A 24,700-nucleotide genomic window follows, 5' to 3' on the forward strand; every position below is an offset into this window, starting at 1 on the left:
AAATCATTCTTTGTTTGGAAGACCTATGGGATACAGCAAAGAAATCTGCACCTCCTGATCTCACTCCAAATGGCATACAAGCAAAGAAAGATGAACATAAGCAATGGGAGAAAAGGAATGTGAAAGCAGAAGCAAGTCTTGTGTCCTGTGTGAGTACTACAGATTTCCTAATCTCTTTGAACTAAAACCAGTTTAGGATATGTTACAACATGTTGAATTGGTCTATGTTAAGAAAGGCTAGACTTACTCTTCCTGGTTGATAAAAGACTAAATACTATGAAGGAGACTTATTTGATTTGCATGAGAGAATAATTGAGGGACTTTATGTGGAATTAGAGAGTTCTGGAAAAGCTCAGCCCCTTTTAAATCAAATCACAACTCTTTTCTTAAGTATGCCATATGTTTTCATCCCGTTGTCAGACAAATTGAGATGAAAGATCACTTTGATGAGGCTGTAAAAAAGTTTTCTGCTGAAATTCTGTAAAGAACTGCATTAAAATAAACCAAGTGGGATGGATAAACTGAGTTAATCTAATGCCCTCATAGGGAAAACACTGGAACTGTTCAAAAGGAAACATAAAACAAAAAGATATTCTGCTAGTTTAATTCTTGTTAATGGGGGATTCATTTTGGATTCTGGATCAATTGATCACATTTGTAATTCTTTAGAATTTTTTAAAGGAACTGTTTGATACCCCAGAAACATCTATTTTAATAGGAAATGGACTTTGCCTTAAATTAGAAAAGGGGGGATGGTTTTTTGCCCTGTCAATTTCTAGACAGATCCACATGGAACTATATTTGAAAAATGCATGTCTGATTCCAGAGTATATATATTCTGTTCTGTCCATATCCCAGCTAGACAAAGAGGGATAAATGGTCAATTTTAAAAATGAAGAATGTCATGTATATAAAAATAAAAAGCTTTGTCTCACATGATACGAATACAGAAGCTTGAATCAGATTGATGAACTAACCATGGAAAGTGATAAGAATGCTAGAGAACCAGAAGCTGAGACAAATATACAACACAAAGTAAATTTAGCACAATCCTGCAGCCACAGTATGTGTATTCAGGTTAGCATCTGCTGACTCAGTTCTTTGAATCTGGGTCTTGGCATTGGCTTAGTCATCACACCTCCTAGCATCTCCTAGATCAGTTCCGCAGGGTCTGCAAAATGGAGCTATTTCACAAGGCATATGGGCAAAACCCAAAGTAACATTCACCAAGAATGGTCTGGCCTCACTGTTGAGTGGTAGGAGTAGAATTGGATAACTAGCTTCTAGCTACCTCCCCCCATCTCCAAATCAGGAAATCTTTAGTTAGAGGCATCAGTGATAACAGTAAACATTTTAAGTTTTAACTTTGTATGTGGTATTATTATTGTTACCTGCCCTGAGCAACAGGGAATGGTGGGATAGAAATACAAATTTATTATATTATTATTCTTACATTAATCATACAATCATATGCTGATGACATACAGTTATATCTGTTGGTAGATGACTATCCATTCACACCCCCAGATTCTCTGGCCAGATATCTGGAGGTCATAGTGGATTGACTAAACAGAGTCAGCTGAAGTTAAATCGGAGGCCCTCTGGCTGAGTTGACATATTCTAGAACTCCTGACTTTTGACGGTGTCCAATTAGCAACTTCAGTAACCCTCAAGAGCCTGGGTATGACTCTGGATGCCTTAAATGGTCACAAATGTTGACCACCAGACCTTTTATCATCTTGGCCATGCATGGCAATTAGCGCCCTATCTGTGGGCACCCAACCAACCTAGCCACCATGATCCATTCAATGGTCACCTCCAGGCTAGAGTACTGCAACTCACTGTACACAGGGCTACACTTGAAGTTGCTCTGGAAACTTCAGCTGATCCAGAATGCAGCTGTGCGAGTCCTCACCAGGACTCCCTGGAGGGCCCCCAACTGTACTGGCTCCAGAATGAGGACTAGATCAGGTTCAAGGTTCTGGTTATCACCTTTAAAGCCCTAAAAGTTGGGACTGTCTCTCTCATTGTGTTCCCCAAAAAGCATTAAGGTCCAGGGAGCAAAACTTGGTCAGGACCCCCAGCCCCTAGGACAGGGGTAGTCAAACTGCGGCCCTCCAGATGTCCATGGACTACAATTCCCAGGAGCCCCCTGCCAGCGTTCGCTGGCAGGGGGCTCCTGGGAATTGTAGTCCATGGACATCTGGAGGGCCGCAGTTTGACTACCCCTGCCCTAGGAAATTAAACTGGCCTCTACCAGGGCCAGGGTCTTTTCAGCCCTGGTCTCAGCCTGGTGGAAAGCTTTACCATAGAATCATACAGTTGGAAGGGAGCTCCAGGATCATCAAGTTCAACTCCCTGCAGAATGCAAGAAACTCACAACTACCAAATGAGATCAGAGCCCTGTGGAACTGTCTAAGACAGATCTGTTCTGCCAGGCCTGTGTTTGGGGCCTATAGCAATATCTAGCACCAAGCTAAATGGCTTTATTGAGAGTTGAAACAACATTGGAGAGAGAGAGTCTTAGCAGTCTAATTGATTAACTGTTCTTCTGGAGGCTGTTCTTCTGTTCTTCTGAAGAAGTATGCTCAAAGGAGCAGGAAGTCTCCAATTGAGCCAATCAAGATATAGGAGGAGATTATTTGAAGAATGCCAGGAAGTCCCTATCTAAATATGCTAATAACTCATCTGCTCTGATGCCCCCTGTAGGATATTCTTCATAAACTGAGTCACACACAAAAATCTGTAGATCTTGCATATTCCAACTGAAATCACCCAGAACAACAGCTGCTTTCCAGTAAACCAAGATTAGTCCCCCTGGAGAAAGTGGCTACTTTGGTGGGTGGGTTTTATGGCCTTAAAAGCCCATTAAGATCCCTCCCCTCCCCTCCCCTCCTCAGGCTCCACCTCCAAGCCTCCAGGAATTATCCAACCCTGAGTTGGCAAACCTACCTGGCTTTGAGAGCAGTTTTATCATGGAGAAAGCCCAGAACAATCACTAGGAAAAGAGTACAGTTGCTGCAGACTAAGGTAACTAAAGCATGCTAAAGCTTGACAAGTTGACTGAGCTTTAGCCAAATATTGACTCTGCTGTCAATTTTAAAAAGGACAGGTATAGCAACTTCCTACTGAATCACATCCTCAATCACCAGTTTTATAAGTCATGTGCAGTTTTTTTTTTTTAATTTAAGGAGCCAGTTGCTGATTATAAACCTAGGAGAGCCATGCAGCCACCTGGCCATCTGTGTTTATGGCTTTGGAAAGGGCTCTGCCATTTTGGTAGGGACCAGAGTTTGGGATTTGGCAGCAGGTACACTTCCACCAGTTCACACTGAGTGGTTGTACATTGCTGAGAAGGAAGGTAGGAGAGAGGGAAGGGGGAAATGGATGGTTATTGTGGGAGGAGATGATTTCTCCCTATTTCCATCCACTATTTCACAATGTCTTGTCTTTAGCCACCCTGTTGAGGTAGGGCTAAAGGCATAAGCCATGCGTTGCAAGTCCTTGGATCAAATCTCAGCTTTCCCAAGGTGGTCGTAGACAAGCAGTGAGGACTTATCTTTAGCTCTCTGTGTGCCAAATGGACCATTTATGCACTGGAGGTTTCATGCCAGGCTACAGGCTGGAGTTTTAGTTGTGGCAGGTTGCCCCACCTCTTCCTGCACCCACATGGGGGAGCATTTGACCTGGTGCACCTCATCCGCCCTCAATTTGTGCTCCTGCACGGGAGCTGGGGCAGTAAAGTTCCCAGTGCATAAACGGTCATGGAGAGAATGATATTGACCTCCCTCATAGAGTGGTTGGAAGGACTAGTGAAGATGTACATGGAACACTTGGATAAAAAGTACTATATAACTACCAAGCAATAAGTCTATTGTCTGTATGGACTCTAATCTGGAGATCCGGGTCAGATTTCCCCACTTCTCCACTAAGTCCACTGGGTGAACTTGAGCCAGTCACAGTTCTCTCAGCCCTCTCTTAGCCCCACTAACCTCACAAGGGGCTGGTTGTGGGGAAAGGAAGAGAAGGCAATTGGAAGCCGCCTTGGGACTCCTTTGGGTTGAGAGAAAACTCTTCTTCTTTGAGAAGATTCCACTGGGAAAGGAGCATATTACTCCTCATGCTTTCCACATTATCTGGCATGCAAAATCAGCATAAAATATGCTTGGACTCCAGAGTTTACAATGTGTCTGGAATGGCCCTTTTGGGCCACATAAGTTGCTCACTTCTGCCATGTATATATATGCAGCTGTATATTTTTATACCCCCTTTCCTTCAAGGAGCTCCAGGCAGAGATATAATTCCCCCCTTCTATTCTAACCTTACAATAGCCCTAGCAACTAAGTAAGGCCGAGAGAATAGGTGACTCTCCCACAGTGACCTCTGGGCTTCGAATCCAGGTCATTCAGGGCCTTGTTTTTAGCTCTCCTCGTAACAGCCCGTCAGCTTCTCCACTACTGAATGTTAGCCCAATAATGAACATCTACTAGGCTAATAGAATCAGAGTCCAGTAGCCCCTTTAAGACCAACAAAGATTTATTCAGGGCGTGAGCTTTTGAGTGCAAGCACTCTTCGTCAGATTAGGCTGTTCACATTACTGCTCACATCACTTGTCTTGGTTTCGTGGTCCAACAACCAAAGCAGAAGCCCCAAATGTTAATAGAGCAAAATCTTGGAGACTGGCAATTCTGATCCTGCAGAGGGATCGCCAAGGCACAGTTTAAACTAGGCCAAGACCCCATCTAATAGTATTATAGAACACAGTTGGCAATCATTTACAATGTGTTTGGGATATTAGGTAATGTTTTAAGCTCCTAGGCAACCGGGAAGGGGGGCGGGGGGAAGAAGCCTGTAAAAAGGTAAACGATCTCCACCAAAAGGCCTTGTTTAATGAGTACTGTGAAAGGGGAGTAGACTGTTTCTGCAAGCTACGATCCTAATGCACACGTCGACTGTAACCTAGGCCTAGTCTGCACACAATAGATAATGCACTTTCAATGCACTTCAGAAGTAGATTTTCCTGTTCCGCACAGGAAAATCCAGCCACGAAAGCACATTGAAAGTGCATTATCAGTTGTATGCGGACTAGGCCCTAATTTCAAGGCCTTGCAGCAATAATCTTTGCCCTATCAGAGGAAGCCTAACGCACACACAGTATCACAAAGTGATTTAGCTCGCATTGTGTCTATGCTGATACCAGCCTACACATTGGGGCACTGAACAAATCCCTGTTGAAATAATGGGCACTGTAAAATAACAAAAGTTCTATCTCTGGCGTGTGGGTTTTTTTTTCTCTTCCATCCCACCCATGCATATTGAGGATGTGCTTACCACATCCGGGCTGTTTGTTGGGAAGTTTTCTGATGATGCCTCAGCAGCCCCTTTCTACAGACGTAAAGCTATCAAAGATGGTTTCCACATGGAGATGGCTTTGCGTGGTTTCTCCATTGCTGGTGAGGTCGCTGATAAATTGCAGCAGCGATGAGGCTTCCATACAGCAGGTTTCCCCACAGTGTCCCTGCCAAGTCCCCCGGGATCAGCTCTGGGTTGGGGAAAACTTGGAGAGTTTGGGGCTGGAGCCAGCAGATGGTGGGTTTGGGGGGACGGGGGGTCTTCAGTGGTGAATAATGCAACCAGGTGCACATTCTAAGCAGCCATTTTCTCCAGGAGAGCTGCTCTCTGTTGCCAGGACATGAGCTGTAATTCTGAGATCCTCAGGCCTATCTGGAGGCTGGTGTCCCTCTCCCTATCCCTATTCACATTATACCAGGAATGTGTAACAGGTTTCTGGAAGCCTCAGCTTTCTTTCTTTTTTTTAAAAAAGTAAGTCTCTATCACCATCTGTTGCAGGGATATAAGGGGAAAGGCATGCCTCTACAAAACCGTTTATGCACTGGGAACTTCACTGCCCAACCCCCCTATCAGGAGCATAGATAGGGGGTGGATGAGGTGCACCAGGCCAAATGCTCTCCCATGTGGGTGCAGGAAGAGGTGGGGCAACCTGCCACGACTAAAACTCCAGCCTGCAGCCCAGCATTAAACCTCCAGTGCATAAACGGTCCAACAGAGGGGGATAGAGATTTTTTTAAAAAATGAAAGCTGGGTATTCAGAGAACCTGGTGTTCATGCTGCTTTAACATTATATCAATAGAATCATATTCTAGTGCTGAACTTTAAAAACTGGCTGCTGTGCACATGGCGTTAGGGAAAATGGCTGCCACATGGGCACCAAAATCCGAATTTTCCCACTGACGTAGCAGCCATGTAGGGTTCACGGCAGTCTTTCCCAAACCTTTGAAGCAAACCTAGGTAGAAATGGCCAAGGTGTGAAACAAATCTGCTGTAGACTGACCACTGGGAAGCTACTTCTTACACAGAGACTTAACTTATGTGATTTTTCCCCCCTAATTGTTAAAAAGATGACTTGTTAAAGGTCACCACAATGCCCTGAGTAGCCACAGTGACATATGATGTTGTTCTTTTGGTTTTTCTTAACTCCTTGTTGCCTATTCGTTTAAGTCAGGGGTAGTCAAACTGCGGCCCTCCAGATGTCCATGGACTACAATTCCTAGGAGCCCCTGCCAGCATTTGCTGGCAGGGGCTCCTGGGAATTGTAGTCCATGGAGGGCCGCAGTTTGACTACCCCTGGTTTAAGTCAATGGCAGAAAAAAAAACCCAAACCAAAAACCTACAGTGTTACTGGTTTTAAAAGCTTTTCTTTCATCACCTGTTTTTATGGAAGCTAAAAATAGCAGTCCTTTAAGGCTTTCTTCATCAGGAGGATTATCCCCTAATTTCACACACACACACACACACACACACACACACCCCTTGCCTATTGCTTTACAGACATGCCGCTGAACAGAATTTAGCAGTGAGACCGAGGTGCATTTTTTTCACGCGTAAAAGAGGAATGTGCTACATCAACAAATATAGGCTACCAAACTGGAGGAGTTGACTAAGAAATATGGGAGGGGGCAGGTTTCTCATCCCTTGCTCACTTGTCCTCTGCGGAACCTGGCACTTTTTATCCAGGCATTTCAAACTTCTGAACCCAGCCCGTGGGTTAAAATGGTCTGAGAGATTACAGGGCAGAATCCATGGCTAAGAGAAAGGTTAAGAACCCCTTCTTGTTTCTTTCTTTCACCTAAAAATGTTTCCTCCACCCGACATCCTCCTGCTACAGCAAACACGGATTCCGGAATCTGTCCTTTGTTTGCTTTGAGCTCGGAGACCCATTTGGCTTCTCACACTTTTTGTATCATGAATGGATGCTGGTTTTTGTGTGTGTCGTGTGCGGAGACACTTGGGGTGAGGAATCAGATTTCTAGCCACGCCTGCATGAGGGCTACCAGTTTGCCCTGCTAGGGCAAAGTCTGTTCCAAACATCTGGAGAGGTCAGGTGTGGCATCTGCTTTCAGGTAAGAAGGTGCCTAAATTCTCCCCTGGTGGAGTTCAGAGCCAAATCTCTGAATTGGCTCCCAAAGGAGTTTAGAGCACCCTGCACGCCAAGGGGCTGCTAATGGAGAAAGTGACCTGGGAAAAGAGGAAGAGAAACAGTGGAGAACTAGAGAACTGTTTGATCAAAAAAAGTGGTAGAAGTGAGACAATGTACCTCCAGCTCAGGAACCCTGGCAATCCATTACAGCCCTCTGCCCAAAGCCAACAGAATTCCCCCATAAGCCCAAACATACAAGCTACATGGAAGTATTTGGACCGGACCATGTCAGTGTTGGTAGGGTTGAAATATGCAAAGGAGGAGTGGCTGCTTGAAGAATAAATAGCTCAGCCTTTTTACCATTGAGAAGCCCCTGAGACATTCTTTAGGTTTAAGAAACCCCAGAAGTGGCACAATGGTGCAGAATATGGCTAGGAAGCACAGCTGTGTACACACCTGCCTGGGGCCCCTCCCTGTCTCACCCCCTCCAGGCCCCTCATTGGCCATTTTGGGAGGGGTTGACATGACCATATATGGTCAGATCACCCAAGAAATGGTTAACAAATTTTAAAAATATATTAAAAATTAATTAGCTTCCACTCATTTGGGAAAGAGCCTCTTGTGGCGCAGAGTGGTAAGGCAGCCGTCTGAAAGCTTTGCCCCTGAGGCTGGGAGTTCGATCCCAGCAGCCGGCTCAAGGTTGACTCAGCCTTCCATCCTTCCAAGGTCGGTAAAATGAGTACCCAGCTTGCTGGGGGGTAAGCGGTAATGACTGGGGAAGGCACTGGCAAACCACCCCGTATTGAGTCTGCCATGAAAACGCTGGAGGGCGTCACCCCAAGGGTCAGACATGACTCGGTGCTTGCACAGGGGGTACCTTTACCTTTACATTCGGGAAACTCTTCCAGGGTCATCAAGAAACCCCAGGATTTCCCTCTTCTCCCTGGTTTCCTCAATCCTAGCCTGTCAAAGGGGTTAGGAATGTGAGTCTGTCCCATCAAGGACGCAGCCATTAGTCTCTTAGGCTTAGGTGGTCAAAGGTCCAGAATCAGGGGGAAATACTTGTCCACTACTGCAGGAAGAAGAGCTGTATTTTTTTTTTACCCTGCTTTTTATTACCCGAAGGATCCTCAAAGCGGCTTACGATTGCCTACCCTTTCTCTTCCCACAACAGACACCCTGTGAGGCAGCTGAGGCTGAGAGAGCTCTGAGAGAACTGATTTGTGAGAACAGCTCTAACAGGACTGTGACTGGCCCAAAGTCTCCCAGCTGGATGCATATGGAGAAGCAGGGAATCAAACCTGGTTCTTCAGATTAGAGGCTGCCACTCTTAGCCTCTACACCAAGATAGCTTCAGATGCAGGAATATCGTGATAATAGTTCCAGAAAAGTTCCTTTCTCCCCACGAATAGACTTCAAAGACTCTGGCCCTACCGGCCTCTATCACGGTCAATCTGCACATTCCAATGACTGTACTGAATCTTGTTGAAGCAGTCTCTGTGTGGCAGAAGTTCTGCAAATACAGCACATATTGGATTTCCATACTCTCCCTATCGCTGCAAGTGGGCTTTGGGGTGGTATAAAAATCAAATAATAATAACTATAATATGCAAGTCCAGAATATGGAGAGGCCACCTGGTACACCACGCTGCATAGGCGCAATGTGGAGACTCAATGGAGTCTGTTTCAATATATCTGCACCTGTGGCAGAAATATGTAGATCAGTCCTTGAATGGGCTCTTGAGAGCCACATCTGAACAGCTCACATGTGACTCACCCAGCTCTGGAATCATTCATGCTTTTACCTTCCCTGGCATCCCTTTTTATCCAATAATGCTAAAACAGCAAAATGAAAGGTCTCACATTACTCACTGAATAAAAGGAAAACTACTCTAAGCATGCCTATAATATGCATGCTTGGAAAAGCAAGAACTGCAGTCTTTTCTCCTGGACTAATACCATTAGCGCTTCCAAGGAGCTGGCATTACAGTGGCCCATTAAACAAAACCAGCATTTTGCCTGCCAAAGTACAGATATTAAATACAAAAAAACCCGTTTCCATGCCAACTCAAACCACTTCCCCTCTTCCGTTTCTAAACTTTCTCCAATACACTTTTCAGCGGAAGAAATTATACAAAAAAGCCTCATCTCTTAAAAAGGGTTATTTAAGTAAACCCATGTTTAGGGGGGGGGGGGACAACGATAATGAATCAACGGCACGGATGACCCTTTCTTTGTTTTTGTGGGGTGCATGCCTGCTCACAATTGGCCCTTAATGTATAAACACATCCCTTCAAGCTTTAGCTCTGAACAGACTGAACGGCACAGAAAATAAATGCCATGGTGATTTCTAAGGTGAAATTTGGAGGAGCACAAGAATCTCACTCTTAAAAACACAAAAGTCTTCCTGAAACCCAGGCCAGTTATAATTAGGAATAGCTGACATGGCCTTTTCTTGGTGTGACAGGCGGGTGTTGTGACACCATCGCACAAACTAATTGGTTTAGCATTTTGGTCACCCACACTCCACAGAAGAGTGCTGAAAGATCAGGCAGAAAGGGCAGGAAACCTGTGGACCATGCAAATAAGGACCATATTAGTGTATGATCTGAGATGGGTTGACTCAAGGATAAGATGGGTTGACCCAATATGAGACTGGTTGATCCAAAGAAAGAAGCCATGACCCTCAGTTTGCAAGTCCTGAGCAAGACAGGACATTTTAAAGGTCATTATCTCATGTGATCATAATGAGTTGGGAGCAACTTAATGGCACTTAACACACATGCACACGCATCACTTTTCTCCCCAATGGGACCCTGAAGTGGCTTACATCATTCTTTCTTCATCAATTTCATCCTCCCAATAACCCTGAGAGGAAGGACATGACTACTCCAAGGTCACCCAGAACTTCCAAGACAATATGAGGACTCAAATCTGGGGGGCTTTTTGCACACCTTCAAAATAGCACAATGGTTGCCAATTGAAAACGCTACTGATTTGCTGTTTTGCACAACGTCGTCGACAATCTGCCACACACCTGAAACCAATCTGCAAAAAGCGCTTCCTTGTAGCGCTTTCAGGGGAATCCCCAAAAGTGGATTCACCCTCCGGAAAGCGATACAGTCCTGCAACCAATCTGCAACACTAGCGAAAAAGACCTGTGCGTTAACATTGTTGCGGTTTCTACAAAGTCCCTCCCCCTGGCTCTCTTCTCTGATCTTCCGGCGAAACGATCGCCATTTTTTTTTTCTCCGAGCGAGCGGGGATAAACGCACCAGCGAGCCTCTTTCAGTTTAGAGGCTTCCCCGGCTTCAGTTCCTCCCCTTCATTCACTAAGCACAAAGAACAGAGAAGCCCGTTTGCTGATGTATTTTCACTTTATTTTTTACACATTCAAGTAGCCGAAAATCGGGCCCGTGAGAGGGGGGGGATTTTTTTTTTCACTCGGAGGGAGCGTGGCAACGATCAAACGACAGCTCAAATACACCAGGCAGTTGCAACGAATTAACACAGATTCGTTGCAATGGGTCTGTTTTTTTTTAAAAAACCTTTCTTAAAGGGAAAGGGGCTGTTTGGGAGCATGCTAACGGCTGCCCATTGGCTGCTTGACGGCCAGGGGCGGGACGAGCTCGGCAATAGCGCTTCCTTTCTAGCGATTTCTGCCGAGACCGGAAGCCTGTGGGAAACGCTACAAAACGCAACTGAATTCCACTACAAAGGCAGGTATGCATAACGACGAATTCCACTATTTTAAATGGCGATTTTTCATTCAGTGACCAATTTGCTACAAAGATCCCGGTGCGTAAAGCCCCTGGGTATCCAAGATCCTGAGGAACTGTATTAAAGGGTTTAGGAAGGAGAGGCTCCCGCCAAGACAAGCAATTGGCCTTTAACGGAGGCCAATGATTGGTCCATAAATCTGTTTTGGAATTGGCTAAGAGTCCAGGGTCCTTCGCTCAAGGGTTCTTACAGTGTCCCTTAAAAACCATGTACACAACAGCTCTTAACCAATACACCATATTGGCTCTCAAGAGAAGAACAGTGTGAGTTGCTGGATCCCCAATTGGGGAAAAGGTGGAGCATAAATGAAGTAAATTTAGAAAATTAAAATCAAAATATTTTATGTTTGTTGGTCATTGGGGCTACATCCACATGGAGGTGTGAAAAAGCTTTCCTACTGCATTGAGAGCAGGAAGTAGAAGGAGAAGAGTTGGTTCTTATATGCCACTTTTCTCTACCCGAAAGAGTCTCAAAGCAGCTTACAATCACCTTTCCATTCCTCTCCCCACAACAGACACCCTGTGGGGTGGGTGAGGCTGAGAGAGCCCTGATATCACTGCCCAGTCAGAACAGCTTTATCAGTGCTGTGGCGAGCCCAAGGGTCACCCAGCTGGCTGCATGTGGGGAATCAAACCCGGCTCGCCAGATTAGAAGTCCGCACTCCTGTTTGGTGTAGTGGTTAGGAGTGTGGACTTCTAATCTGGCATGCCAGGTTCGATTCTGTGCTCCCCCACATGCAACCAGCTGGGTGACCTTGGGCTCGTCATGGCACTGATAGAACTGTCCTGACCGGGCAGTGATATCAGCGCTCTCTCAGCCTCACCCACCTCACAGGGTGTCTGTTGTGGGGAGAGGAAAGGGAAGGCGACTGTAAGCCGCTCTGAGCCTCCTTCGGGTAGGGAAAAGCGGCATATAAGAACCAACTCTTCTTCTTCTTCTTCTTCTCCTAACCACTACACCAAGCTGAGAGGAAATGGGGTTTAACTGAACACACACACACCCTCCCTGCAAAAAGAAGCATCATGCATGATGGCCTTGCTCTCTATGGAATTGCTACCTACCAAGAGAAACTCCACGACCCACCACTTGGAGGTTCTCTACCCGCTTCCACAGACTGCTGCCTAGAGTCAACAACTCTGAGATGGGGAATTCTTGGAGATTTGGGGGTAGAGTGTGGGGGACATGGGGTTTGGGAAGGGACCTCAAGCAGGCATAGTGCCACAGAATCCATCCTCCAAACCAGCCATTTTCTCCAGGAGGACTGATTTCTGTCTTCTAGAGATTAGTCGTAATTCCAGAAGTCCTCAGTTGACAACACAAGGCCTGGGTCACAACAGTTTGGGAGCACTGTGGATCCTGCCTTGGCCCTACGTATGCCTCTGCGGTGCTGACATGAAGAGCTGCTCTTGCAGATGAACTAGGCTTGACCTTCTGAAAAATCTCAGTGTGTCAACAAGCCCTTTATTTGTGTCCCAACATGCCTTCTGGGTCCCTCTACAGAGCGTTTTATGCCAAAAGGAACAATGATGAATTTCCAGGTTCCCCAGAGTTTGGGACTTGGACACGCAATGTTGGCTTGGGAATCTAGAGTTCATGGGGAGGAAGAGGCAAGGAAGAAAGAAACTGTCTTAAAAGTGACAGATATTTGTCATTCTTTCTACTTCCCAAACACAAAAGAAGCAACACTTCGGCACAATATTCTTATTGTTCCGTTGTATGCAAAGATCAGGTTTTGTGTGTCCCAAAGGATAATCTCTTATTGTATTTACGGATTTGGCAAGGAATTTAAAAAAGGGTAGGACTAGGATTTTCATAATCGTCATCATCATTATTATTATTGTTGTTGTTGTTGTTCTTTTGCTTTTTAAATCCCTTAGCTGTCAATTGATTAAATTTACATCTATTCACATAATGCCAGATCTTCAGTATGTTTGCCTTTTGAAGGATTTATGGAATAACTGGGCATTCAATCAGCAAGAGCTGCTATTCCTTGTATGTAGGAAATGCCATTCTTTTTATATTTACTTCTTCTCCTGTTCCGGTTCCACATGAAAACCCAAAATGTCAAAAACAAAACAACAACAAATGACAACACCCCTTCCCCCAAAAAAGAACAAAACCTCAGGCCCATGCCCCCTTCAGTATTGCTCCACCAACTAATCCACTAAGGATCATGGTAGACAATGTTTCTTTCTTCATGTATACTTCTCACGGTTTTGTCTTTGAAGGGCCAATCACCTTTATGGTAAGGTGACCAGATTTTAACATTGGTAAAGCGGGATACCATTGACCCGGGGGGGGTCTTGATTAAAATTTGATCTATATGGAGCAACAACAATTTTCATAGAACGCAAAAATAGTATTGTAATACATGTTTTTTTTTTATTTCAACATAAGTACAATTTGCCAGGTACCTCCAGATGTCCCTCCAAAAGTGGAACAATCTGGTCACCTTACTTTATGGCTATGTGTATGTCTTCAGATGGGATCTAAATATCCAAACCAATACAAGATTGACCATGAGAAAGAATGGTACAGATAGGGACCGGAAGAACCAGAGGCCTTGAAGTCTCTTCATGAGGAAGAAGGAGCTTTTCTGGAACTGTTATCACGGATATTCTTGCATCTGAAGCCAATTTGGTGTGGAGATTAGGAGTTGGAGCCTCTAATCTGAAGAACCAGATTTGATTTCCCACTTTTCCCCATGCAGCCAGCTGGGTGACCTTGGGCCAGTCACAGTTCTCTCAGAGCACTCTCAGCCTTGCTTACCTCACAGGATGTCTGTTGAGGGGAGAAGAAAGGAAGGCAATATTAAGCCATTTTGAGACTCCTTCGGGAGCCTGTATGGTGTAGTGGTTAAGAGCAGTGGTGTCCAGCCTGGTGTTTGATTCCTCACTCCTCTACATGCAGCCAGCTGAGTGACAGAGGTTATTCATGGGTGAGTAAAAGGCATTTTGCACATGCCCCAAAAACCATATATTTTCACATAGACAAGTTGCAACTTGCAACTAATTATAAAAATAGAAGATGCAAGGCTTATTAAAATTAGGCATTCATTTTTGTGCTCCTGCCCCCAGTCCTAGCCCTACCTACTCTTTCCCTTACTGCAAACCGAAAAAGCACTGCCGCAAATAGCATGAAGCTCATTCTGATTTACTATCCAACGTGCTCACTTATTACTGATACAAGCTAGAAAAAGAAGCAAAAGACTCATGTACGTAATGGGATGAGGCAGAGCAGATATGAATGAATTTGGTCACTGAGGAGTTAACTGTCTTTCTTTTTTTTTTTTTAATTCAGTTTTTATTGTTATTTGTTCTTATAAAAAGCATTTACAGAAAAGCAAAAAACAAAAACAGAAAAGTAAAAAACAGAGAAAGCGACCAGCTGATAAGTGTCATCAATACACGTATATCATACTTGATGTAGTCTGATATTATCTCAAGAGATATATAGTCAGTTCCCATTACATATTGGTCCTACTCTAACGAGTTAACTGTCTTTCTGATTGTCTTGCAACATCCTTTCCTCAATTCCTTCTCAGGCTTCATATTTTCTTTTATATCTCTGTAACAAAAATACCCAGAGACTCTTAAGAAATAAAAGTGAGGAATTCAAAGGACAGAACATGTGTTTGAGAGCAGGGGTAGTCAACTTGTGGTCCTCCAGATGTTCATGGACTACAATTCCCATGAGCCCATGCCAGCAAATGCTGGCAGGGGCTCATGGGAATTGTAGTCCATGAACATCTGGAGGACCACAGGCTGACTACCCCTGTTTTAGAGGACATTGCCTCCAATTGCCCCTGTAGCTATGGGGCTGGCTTAGGGAAATGTAACCCCTCCCCCTATTTTCACACTAAACCTGTGAGGTAGGGTAGGCTCAGAAAAGTTACTGGGTCAAGGTCACCATATAAGCAGAATGGGCAGAATGTGAGCTCTGGTTTCCCCAGTCGTTCTCTGACATTTTAACCATTACCCCATACTCATGCACAATTACCAAACAGAACACGAAAATTTCTCCACATCACTCCAGAAGTAAAAAAAACAAAACACTTAAAATGAAAAAAGACACTCCTGTGGTACTGTGCTGAAGACTGTGGTTCCTCCATAGAGTGGATAGAATGAATGCTCACCACATGGGCACGATAAAGTTATGCTACATATAATTTTGTGTGTGTGTACGAGTCCTCTGAGAGTTTCTAAGAGGATTTTTCATTTTGGAAGGCAAGAGATAGGAGACAGCAAAACTCTGTGAGGAGATGGAGGAATGATAGAGAGGAACTGCTAAATTTGGGGGAGATGTAGGAATGTGGATGGACAACTGTTGCACACTACATATTTCAGCCGAAAGAACCAACAAATTGAGTTTACAGCATTTCAGAGTTAGAAGCAGGGTGAATTTCTGACCTACCCTGACCTGGAAAGTGCAGGTTAGTCTAATCTCAACAGATCGCAGAAACTAAGCAGGGTCAATTTGACAGGAGACCATCAAGGAAGTCTAGGTTGCTAGGCACCATCAAGTGATGGCAAATCTGCAGTGTCCATAACTTGGCTACCACTTGATGGCACTTTTACCACCACTGGATTCTAACACACAATAATTCCAATGTTGTGATCACAATAAAATTCACAAACCAGTTTTGCAAACTGGCCATGGGTTGTGCAGTTTTATTTTTTTGGGGTGGGGGGGAGCACCATCTGGGGATGGAATTGGGGTCATTGTGGTGGGCACGTGGTTGTGATTTTTTTTGCATTCTGCAAAAGCTTGGACAAGATGACCCTGGAAATCCCTTATGACTCAATGATTCTCTGATTCTCTGAAAAACATTTGCATTCTTTTACAGTTGTGTGCTTTCTTGGGCAACTAAGAGGTTGAAAAGAAGTGGTATGACAGAGGAGATTGAACATGCGCAGAGTTCAAAAATAATGTCCAATAGGAAAAAAGTTGCTATGGCAGAGGGATATGGGCTTGGTGACACCTAATAATTTCTGAGCTTTCCCCACTTGCATATTTTCCACCCTTTACTGTGTGATCATGAGGACTAGAAGCTTGAGAACCAAGAACCTACTTTTCAAAAAGTTGTGATTCATAGGAAATGTACAGGTACGCTTTTAAATCCATTGAAGTAAATGGGTTCAGAAGGGCATGCTTCTGTTTAGGATTGCATTGTACAACAGAAATCCCAAGCTCATCTGGGTTTCTCCAGTTCACAAGGATTAGTTCAGGTTCCACTCTCTGATTTCCCCAATACTTTAACTATCTTGCTAGAGAATTAGATCTCCACATTTCTTACACACCATTTCAAGCTGAACGTTGCCTGGTACAGTGCCTTTAACCATATGGCACTTCTGATCCAGCAATTTACGGGCTTTTGCCTAGTAGGGACATTCCTGTCACCGGCACAGAGAACAATTCAGCCCAGCTCTAGACTAGGGCAACTTTTGCTCTCTACCACTTAGACTTACCCGGGACAATGCAGGTCTCAGGAACAAAAGCTCCGAAAGGGAAAGAGATGAGACCCCTTTGTGCGCTTTGCATTAAATAATTAACCAAGTCCAATTCACCTGTATTCATAACACAGTCTGGAAACTGGCTGACTTCATCTTGGGTCATCCTACTTTCTCCTTAGAAGATCTCAGAGTAAAGAGACATTCAGTTCCATCCCATGAGGTCCCTCTATTTGACGCTTCTTGCCCCATTATGTCTACTGCGCCCACCCTTAAGTCCTACGCAAGCCCCCACTATCCTATGGTCAACTCTCAATGCAGCAGCAGAATATATATATATTTAAAGGCTGTAATCAAATAAGCTTGACACGTTCCATATCCGACTCTCCCTCTGTTAACACAGTGAATCACTTGAAATTCCTTCTGGAAAATGTCAAATACTTTCTGTTCTCCCAAAACACACATTGGGAGCCAGCAACATGATTTAGTAACTGCACACACACAGAGAGACACAAACCTCATCAGGACTGAATCGTGGGACCCCCTCCTCTCGAGAATACATAATTCTCTAGTGCTAAGTCAATAATTAAAAGAAACAATAATATGTGTCATAAAGGATTACCAGAACACGTTTTCCCCCCCGTTTTGTTACATAGTCAGAGTAGTAACCCCCAATCAGTTATTGACTAGACAGCTACACACTTTAAAGTTGTGTATCATTAGTTAATTACTAATCTCATTATTACCTACACGCCTCCTGGAAACCAGCCCCCTCTCCCTTCACTGCAGCCCCAATTGACTGTGCAGTTCAAAAGGCCATGCAAAGTTCACCGTGCGTTTTGGCTCTCGGTGGTCTTTCCAACAGAAAATGGCTTTCAAAACAAGCCATACACATTTCAAATTTGGCTGCCTGGCGATCCGGGACGGCGCAAACTGCTAAACCGGGAAAACATCCAGGGCTACTTATTTAAGAAAAAAAAAAGAACAAATGCCCCAAGGATAAACATATTTCAGGACAGCAGCAAGCGAGAGAATCGCAGAGGGTTGGGAAGGGACAAGGGGGCTGTGAAATCCCAACGAGAAAGTCATCAAAGCCATCGTGACTTCCCCAATTCCTGAGGTCCACCTGCAAACCTGGTCTCCTTCAGACTTCTCACGCTATTCTGAAAACATCTTTGCTTTTGGGCTTACCTGATTTGACTAGCATTGCTCTGTACAGTCCAGTGGCCTCAGGTGGGACTCTCACCTGCTCTTCCATCTTCAGGATCAAGAAGCCCTTCGGGTCCCCGTCGGCTTCCTGGGATTGCTCAGGCTGACTGAAGCCTCTCCTCTCTCCCCCTCTCCTTCAGTTACCTCTGCATGTTTCTAAGTGTGCATGACTTTTTGGCAGGATACTGCTCTCTCACTTCGGCAAGATCTTTTCAGAGGCAAGGAGAATAAGCAAGTCACATGACCCTCGAGCGGCTGTACAGCTCCTGCCCTCCCCAGATGACAGGCACGGTCTGCTTTCATCAAACCGTTCCCCCTTCGGGTCCTGTAATATTACATTACTGCACGAAAGCACCAGCCTACACCTTAAGGAGGGGGCCTTTGAAATTCCTCTGCGCTAGGTTTCTTGTCCGTGCAGTGACCCAGAGGGAGGGAAAGTGCAATCTCGCCTTTTCTGCAAAGGAATAATGTTTTGCATTCATTTTTCCCCCCCCAGGAAGAATTGTGTGTGTGTGTGTGTGTGTTAGCACGTGGGTAGAGCGGTGCGAAAGAATGAGTTGTGGAAACCAGCCGCTGCCGATCAGACGGGGAGCTGCTGGAACGGCAATTTAGACAGGAACATTTGCAGTGCTACTCCTACGCTTGGAAACAGCCAGCCCTAAATCAGCACAGACGGCATCGCGGTTCGTAGTACCCTGGTTGAGGCCGCCTGAGAATGCCCCGTGTACAGATGCGCTCCCTACCGCAGAGAAAGGCCCAGTCATGAAGGGGGCTGGAATGAGCTATGCTGGTAACTGGGCTGTAGACCACCCAGGGGTGCCGTCTCTGGGTTGGGAAATATCTGGAGGTTTGGACATGGAGCCCAGGGGGGATGCAGTTTGAAAAGGAGAGGGAGCCCACTAGGATAAAATGCCATAGAGTCCTCCCTCCAAAGGAGCCATTTTCTCCAGGGAAAAATGATCTGGCTGATAGACCCAAAGGGTGCTCATCAATGATTTGTCTTCATCTTGGAGGGAAATGTACAGCAGGGGTCTGGTATTGTTTAACATTTGCATTAATGATTTGGATGAGGAAACAGAGCAGCTAGGGGTGATAGGATAAAGTAAAGGTAAAGGTATCCCCTGTGCAAGCACCGGGTCATGTCTGACCTTTGGGGTGACGCCCTCTAGAGTTTTCATGGCAGACTCAATACGGGGTGGTTTGCCAGTGCCTTCCCCAGTCATTACCCTTTTACCCCCCAGCAAGCTGGGTACTCATTTTACCGACCTCGGAAGGATGGAAGGTTGAGTCAACCTTGAGCTGGCTGCTGGGATCGAACTCCCAGCCTCATGGGCAGAGCTTTCAGACTGCACGTATGCTGCCTTACCACTCTGCGCCACAAGAGGCTCTTGGGGGTGATAGGATAGCAGTGGTTAATTACATAAAAGCTAGGCAGAGGGGGTCAACTTGTTTATTGCTGCTTTAGAGACAAGAACTAGGAGCAATGGGTTCAAATTATGGGAAAGGAGGTTCCACTTAAATAATAGAAAGTGTTTTCTTGATAGTGAGGGCTGGTTATAGATTGAAAATGCTGCTTCAGAGGGTGGTGGAGTCTTCTTCGTTGGAAGTTTTTAGGAGGAGGTTGAATGAGCACCTGTTAGGAGGGTGTGTTTTTTAAGTCCCTGAGAACGTGGGGGGCTGGATTGAATGGCCCTTGGTGGTCTCTTCCGGCTTTGTGTGATTCTGAGGTCCAATCCTGCTGGCGAACTGGCAAGAAGGACCTTTGCTTGCTACAGGAACCGGCTGGAGCAGCCCAGTCTTCTATTCCTGTTCATTCTAGAACTTTCTGAACATTGAAGCAACAGAAATGAGGAAATCAGTGTCCATTCCGCATGCTGTCAACAAAAGGGACAATAGTGCTATGCATGTCTGCAATTTTAATACACTCAAATCTATAGAGTGTTGCCAAAAGACACCAAACTGTGATGTCAGCGTCTTTGGGACCGATGCAGGATGTACTTATTTTCTACACCTACCCTGCTTTCCTTCAAGTGACTTTGGGCTTCCAAGATACTTACTGCAGTCTGACACGTGCCTTGCTTTTAACCATAAACAACACAGCTCAGATCAGCCTGAATCCGGGTATTTGCTTGTTCCCCATAGAAAACTGCAAAAGGGAGACTTGAGTGGCTTCTGCAAAAACGCTTGTGTTGCTGGGAGGAAGTGAGATGTTTAAATAAGGATCTTTCCCCAGGTCTTCTGTTTGTTCTCACCTATGGCTCATGCATACCTGCAATGCGAATGAGCACAGGATGATCAAAGAGGGATGTTTTCAGGCAAAACAGCCTTCATTTCCATAACTGGAGCTGCCACCCTTCCTAGGAAAGAAGACCAGCAAGAACAGAACGAATCCCCCGACTCTGCTATACTGCCTGCCTATGAGTTTTGTTCCTGCCACAGTAACATGTTATGTGGCTTAGGCCCTACACATCTTAGCATAGCATCTCTCCCTTCAACACACCAGGCAGGGAGGTGCTGAGCTTATAGTTTAGGAAAGAAAGAACTGAAGAGCTGGGGTTTTTTTGCGACCTGCTTTTTATTACCTAAAGAAATCTCAAAGTGGCTTAAAAATGCCTACCTTTCCTTTCCCCACAACATGTGAGAGAGGTGAGGCTGAGAGAGCTCTGAGAGAACCGTGACTGCCTCAAGGTCACCCACCTCGCTGCATGTGGAGGAGTGGGGAATCAAACCTGGTTCTCCAGATTACAGACCACCTCTCTTAACCACCACGCCAGGCTTTCTCAGCAGAGTCTTCTTGAAACCCTGGGAGTTTCTTGATGACCCCAGGGTGTTTCCTGATTGGCAGTTAAATATATACACATACACACACACACACACACACACACACACATACATCACACACACACATACATATATATATAATTTAAAAAGTTAATTGGGTGATAGGACCATATATGGTTATGTTATCCTGTCTCCCGCAACTTCCATGGGTGTGACAGGGTGGTATAACCTGTTGACATCACTTCCAGGGGTTCTTGAAGCCGAAAGAATGTTTCAGGGGTTTCTCAACAGTAAAAAGCCCGAGAAATATTGCACTACACCAAACTGGCTGTCTAAAGGTAACTAAAGGAGGGTATTATTATTATTATTATTATTATTATTATTATTATTATTATTATTATTATTCATATGATGAGGTCTATAAAATGATGGAGGGGAAGGGGTGACATCTGTCCGTCTCTACAAATCCTAGAATTCAATACCACACAAATTGCTCGGCAGTACAATGCACAATGGAATTTCCAGAGGTATTATGAGCTCACTAGCTTAAGTAGCTTGAAAACAAAAATGGGCCAGTTCATGGAGGATGAGTCTATCAAGAGCTCACCAGCATGATGGCTAAGCAGAACCTCCATGTTCAGAAGCAGAACAATCAATGCTGCGTGACAACGGTGGAGATGTGTCACCTTCTTGTTTTTTACATGGGCTTCCTCAGTACATCTGCTTGGAAGGAAGCTCAAGGGAACCTTGCTCCAGTTAAGATTCTTCTTACGGATGATTTACTACAATGCAGATTTTTCAGTTCATAGCTCAAGCCCAAAAGTTGGGTCACAATCCAAAGCGGGTCACCTTTTAGGGCCACCATAACTTTCATTGTTGTTTGGTTGTTTATTTTCAAGATCAGAAAGAAGATGGAGGTGAAAGTGACAGAGAGCAGGAGAAGAAAGGAATAAAGATGGACATTCACAGGGGGAAAAGAGAGAGAAGTGGACGCTTGTTGCAGGGTGAGAGTGAAGGTGGTCCTCAGTTTGTTCAGGTGAGAATATTACTGTGCTAAAGCATTGAGCAAAGATGTGTTCATGATGATACTATAATAATGGAATATTTTCCCTGAAGGAGGCTCCTCTTGGCTCCTGGCTTGTCTGTTTTTAAACAATTACCAGAGGACACTTTTATTCTTGAAGGCTGCCAGTGATTTAGGGGTTTTTAAAAGATGAAATGCGATGCGGCATTTTTATGAGATTGCAGAATTGTTGTTTGCAAAACTCTTTGAGCATCCCACGAAAAGCAGGATAGAAACGGTTTTAAGTACAAGGAGACAAATAGATGTTTGTGCAGTGAAGGGAGAGATCATTATGCCACAGGGCTCAAGGAGTTCCCTAATTGACTTCTTGGACCAAGATTAAAGATCTGATGCTTCATTCTGCCTCAGAAAAGCAGTTGCTTCAGAACAGACAAGGCTCCCATAAGCCCGAATGCAATACTGGCCCATTTAGTGCAGGATTGTCTCTTACCACCAGCAGTGGCTGTTGTAATAAGGAATACAACCACAAACCGCAAATTCCACTAATTGTGGGATTCACTGCCAATGGATATAGTGAAGACTATGAGTACTGGAAGCTTAAAAGAGGAAGTGAGGTCCATCAGTGGCTACCAGTCATGGTAACTGAATGGGATCTCCACGTCTGCAAGCCCTGAATGTCAGTATGAGGAAGCAACAGCAAGGGAAGGCCTTGACTGACCTTAGGGCTGCCATCTCTAGTTTGGGAAATACCTGGAGACTTTGGGGGTGGAGCCAAGATTGGGCAGAATTTGGAGTGGGGAGGAAACTCATAATGCTGTGGAGTCCACCGTGCAAAATATCCATTTTCCCAGAGGACCTGATCTCTTTAGTCTGGAGGTGACCTATAGTTTCAGGGGATCCGTGTGACCTCCGTATCCTGTTTGTTGGTCCTCTAGTGCAATTGTTTGGCCACTGTGTGAAACAGGATGCTGGACTAGAAGGAACCCCGGACTGATCAAGCAGGGCACCTATTATCCTTAACACACCCGCGGCGCTGCGGGCGCCGTGGACTAAATAATTCGTTAAGCCCTCAGGAGGAGGGCTTTGTCCGTGATGAGGAAGGGGCCTGATTGGCCGCTTCCTCCTGACAGACCATCGGCCGGGCCAATTGGCAGGTGTGAAGCGCCTGCCGATTGGCCCGGCCGATTCCCAGCCTGCTGAAGGAAGCAATTGCGAGCCGCGCGGAGCGTGGCTCACAGTTGCTTACTTGAGGACGGCCTGACGCGTCAGGAGGCGCGAAGCGCCCCCGACGCGTCAGGCCGCTGGCAAGGGAGTCACCGGCAGCCTGACGCGGTGAGAGGCGCGAAGCGCCTCTCGCCGTGTCAGGCCCCTGACAAATGGAGCCCCCGGTAGCCGCACTCCGCGCGAATGCCGGGGGCTCCGTGGTCTAGCGCCCGCTGTATTTCGGTACAGCGGGCTTGATTACTAGTGATTATATATTCCACTATTATGTTTATATATTCCTGCTCCTTTGATTACACTTCCTCCCTGCTTGCTACCAGAACAGACACAATGAATGCACAAGAACAGTTAGACGGTTAGTTAGGCTCTCCTTTCTTTCTATTCAAAGTTGTTTCGTTTCTTTAAGAAAAATCTAGTTTATTATTTAAACAACTGGTGCTGCATTCCTTTGGAAATCTGCCAGCAGTTATTGTCATTCCAGGAGTAGATGGGAGAGACTGAGTTGCTGGGGCCTCCTTCCTTTGCTGATATTCTCTGTGTTGTGGTAGAGAACCTATTTCTTCTCCATAGTCATGCCGAATCTTGAGAACAACTGAGGTAAATAATGAGGGGAAGGCAACCATAATGAAAACAGGGATGTATCTGATATAATGACATCTTTTATTGAATTGTACAGTGAGTTATGACATAAAGCGTACAATAGAAGAAGGGGATTGCCCAGTATCTGTGTCACATAGAACCCCTCAAAAAGCTCATTTGTGTTGAGAATTAACTGGGGCAGCCAGACTTCTCCATTGTCAGGCACACCTGCCACATTGCCATTCATCACTCCAAGAAGACCAGGAGCCCAAGCAGGACAGGTGGCAACTCTACAGAGGCACACTTGGATTCTCATCGATCCCTGCTTGCCTGCTGCTGTTGGTCATACACGCAGTGAGGAACATTTGTTCTTCATTAAATGTTGAATGGCTGCTTGGTTGCCTGTAGAGAGACATGGGCATAATGTGACTAATACAGAGCAGATGTAACAAATAGATCTAAGAACTAGGTGCTATTGGGTTATGCTGAATAAGTAAAATGTGCAATAGGATGCTATCACCAAGACGTTCTTCCCCTCTGTCTCTTTCAGCCTTTACTGGCTATCAATTAGCACTCACCCCTGCCCCCACTCAGGTCTACATCAGGGATTCCCAAACATGGTACAGAGGTACCATGGTACAGTGAAGGCCCCTCAATGGTACTTCAGTGTGAAGGTTTTCAAAATGGTGGCTGGGGAAAGCCCTCCCACTCTGTGCCTGCTATTTCTGGCTCTGAGAAGATGAAAGGAAAAGGTTTTTGTTTTTTTTTAATCTACCCTTATTTGGGCAGGTTGACCCACCCTCTCCCACTGTGGCCAATGATGAGCCTTGAGAGGGTAGGAAGGGGAGGGGTCCTGGCCATTTAAGGCTTTGCCACCTAAGGCTCCTCTCACTTCAGGGGGCCTGGCAGGGAGGCGTGGCCAGCTGGTTCCACTTCCTGATACCTCGAAGCCTGAAAAATATTTCCGTGGTACCTCCATGGTCAAAAGTCTGGTCAACACTATCTGTTGAGGAAGGAGATGTAGGCATTGCAACGATACTCACCTACCCACCGTAGGGAGCTGCAATGGAACACTGTCTACAGCTTCTCCTTATTCCGTCTCACTGAGTCTGACTCATCTCCTGCAAGGAAAAGTGAGTTATGGATGCTTGCCCAGCTGGCGCAATAGGGGGAGATGGGGTGCCTGAGGTTCACCAGCACAGGTGCCTACGCCTTCAC

The 24,700-nt window shown here is 45.4% G+C and overlaps 1 protein-coding gene and 1 long non-coding RNA gene across 5 annotated transcripts in view; one reads left to right on the forward strand and one right to left on the reverse strand.

The window, feature by feature from the left end:
- Positions 1–24,700, forward strand: part of LOC143831719 (uncharacterized) — an 81,939-nt gene that overhangs the window by 26,687 nt on the left and 30,552 nt on the right. Inside the window, exons 3-4 of one of the 2 annotated variants that reach the window (XR_013228944.1) lie at positions 22–149; positions 21,563–21,694. This is a non-coding gene — a long non-coding RNA (uncharacterized LOC143831719). Of the gene's footprint in view, positions 1–21; positions 150–21,557; positions 21,695–24,700 lie in introns of both variants that reach the window. The other variant, XR_013228943.1, reaches the window with a different exon arrangement.
- FAM107A (family with sequence similarity 107 member A) overlaps positions 1–24,700 on the reverse strand; it is a 66,640-nt gene that overhangs the window by 24,384 nt on the left and 17,556 nt on the right. The window contains exon 1 of one of the 3 annotated variants that reach the window (XM_077324981.1): positions 17,860–18,285. The exons of the other annotated variants lie outside the window; for them this stretch is intronic. Within the exon in view, the coding sequence (XP_077181096.1) occupies positions 17,860–17,926 (67 nt within the window). The 5' untranslated portion in view covers positions 17,927–18,285. Of the gene's footprint in view, positions 1–17,859; positions 18,286–24,700 lie in introns of those variants that run through there. 3 annotated transcript variants of the gene reach the window in all.

This window comes from Paroedura picta, chromosome 3, assembly GCF_049243985.1.
Source record: "Paroedura picta isolate Pp20150507F chromosome 3, Ppicta_v3.0, whole genome shotgun sequence".
NCBI lineage: Eukaryota > Metazoa > Chordata > Lepidosauria > Squamata > Gekkonidae > Paroedura > Paroedura picta.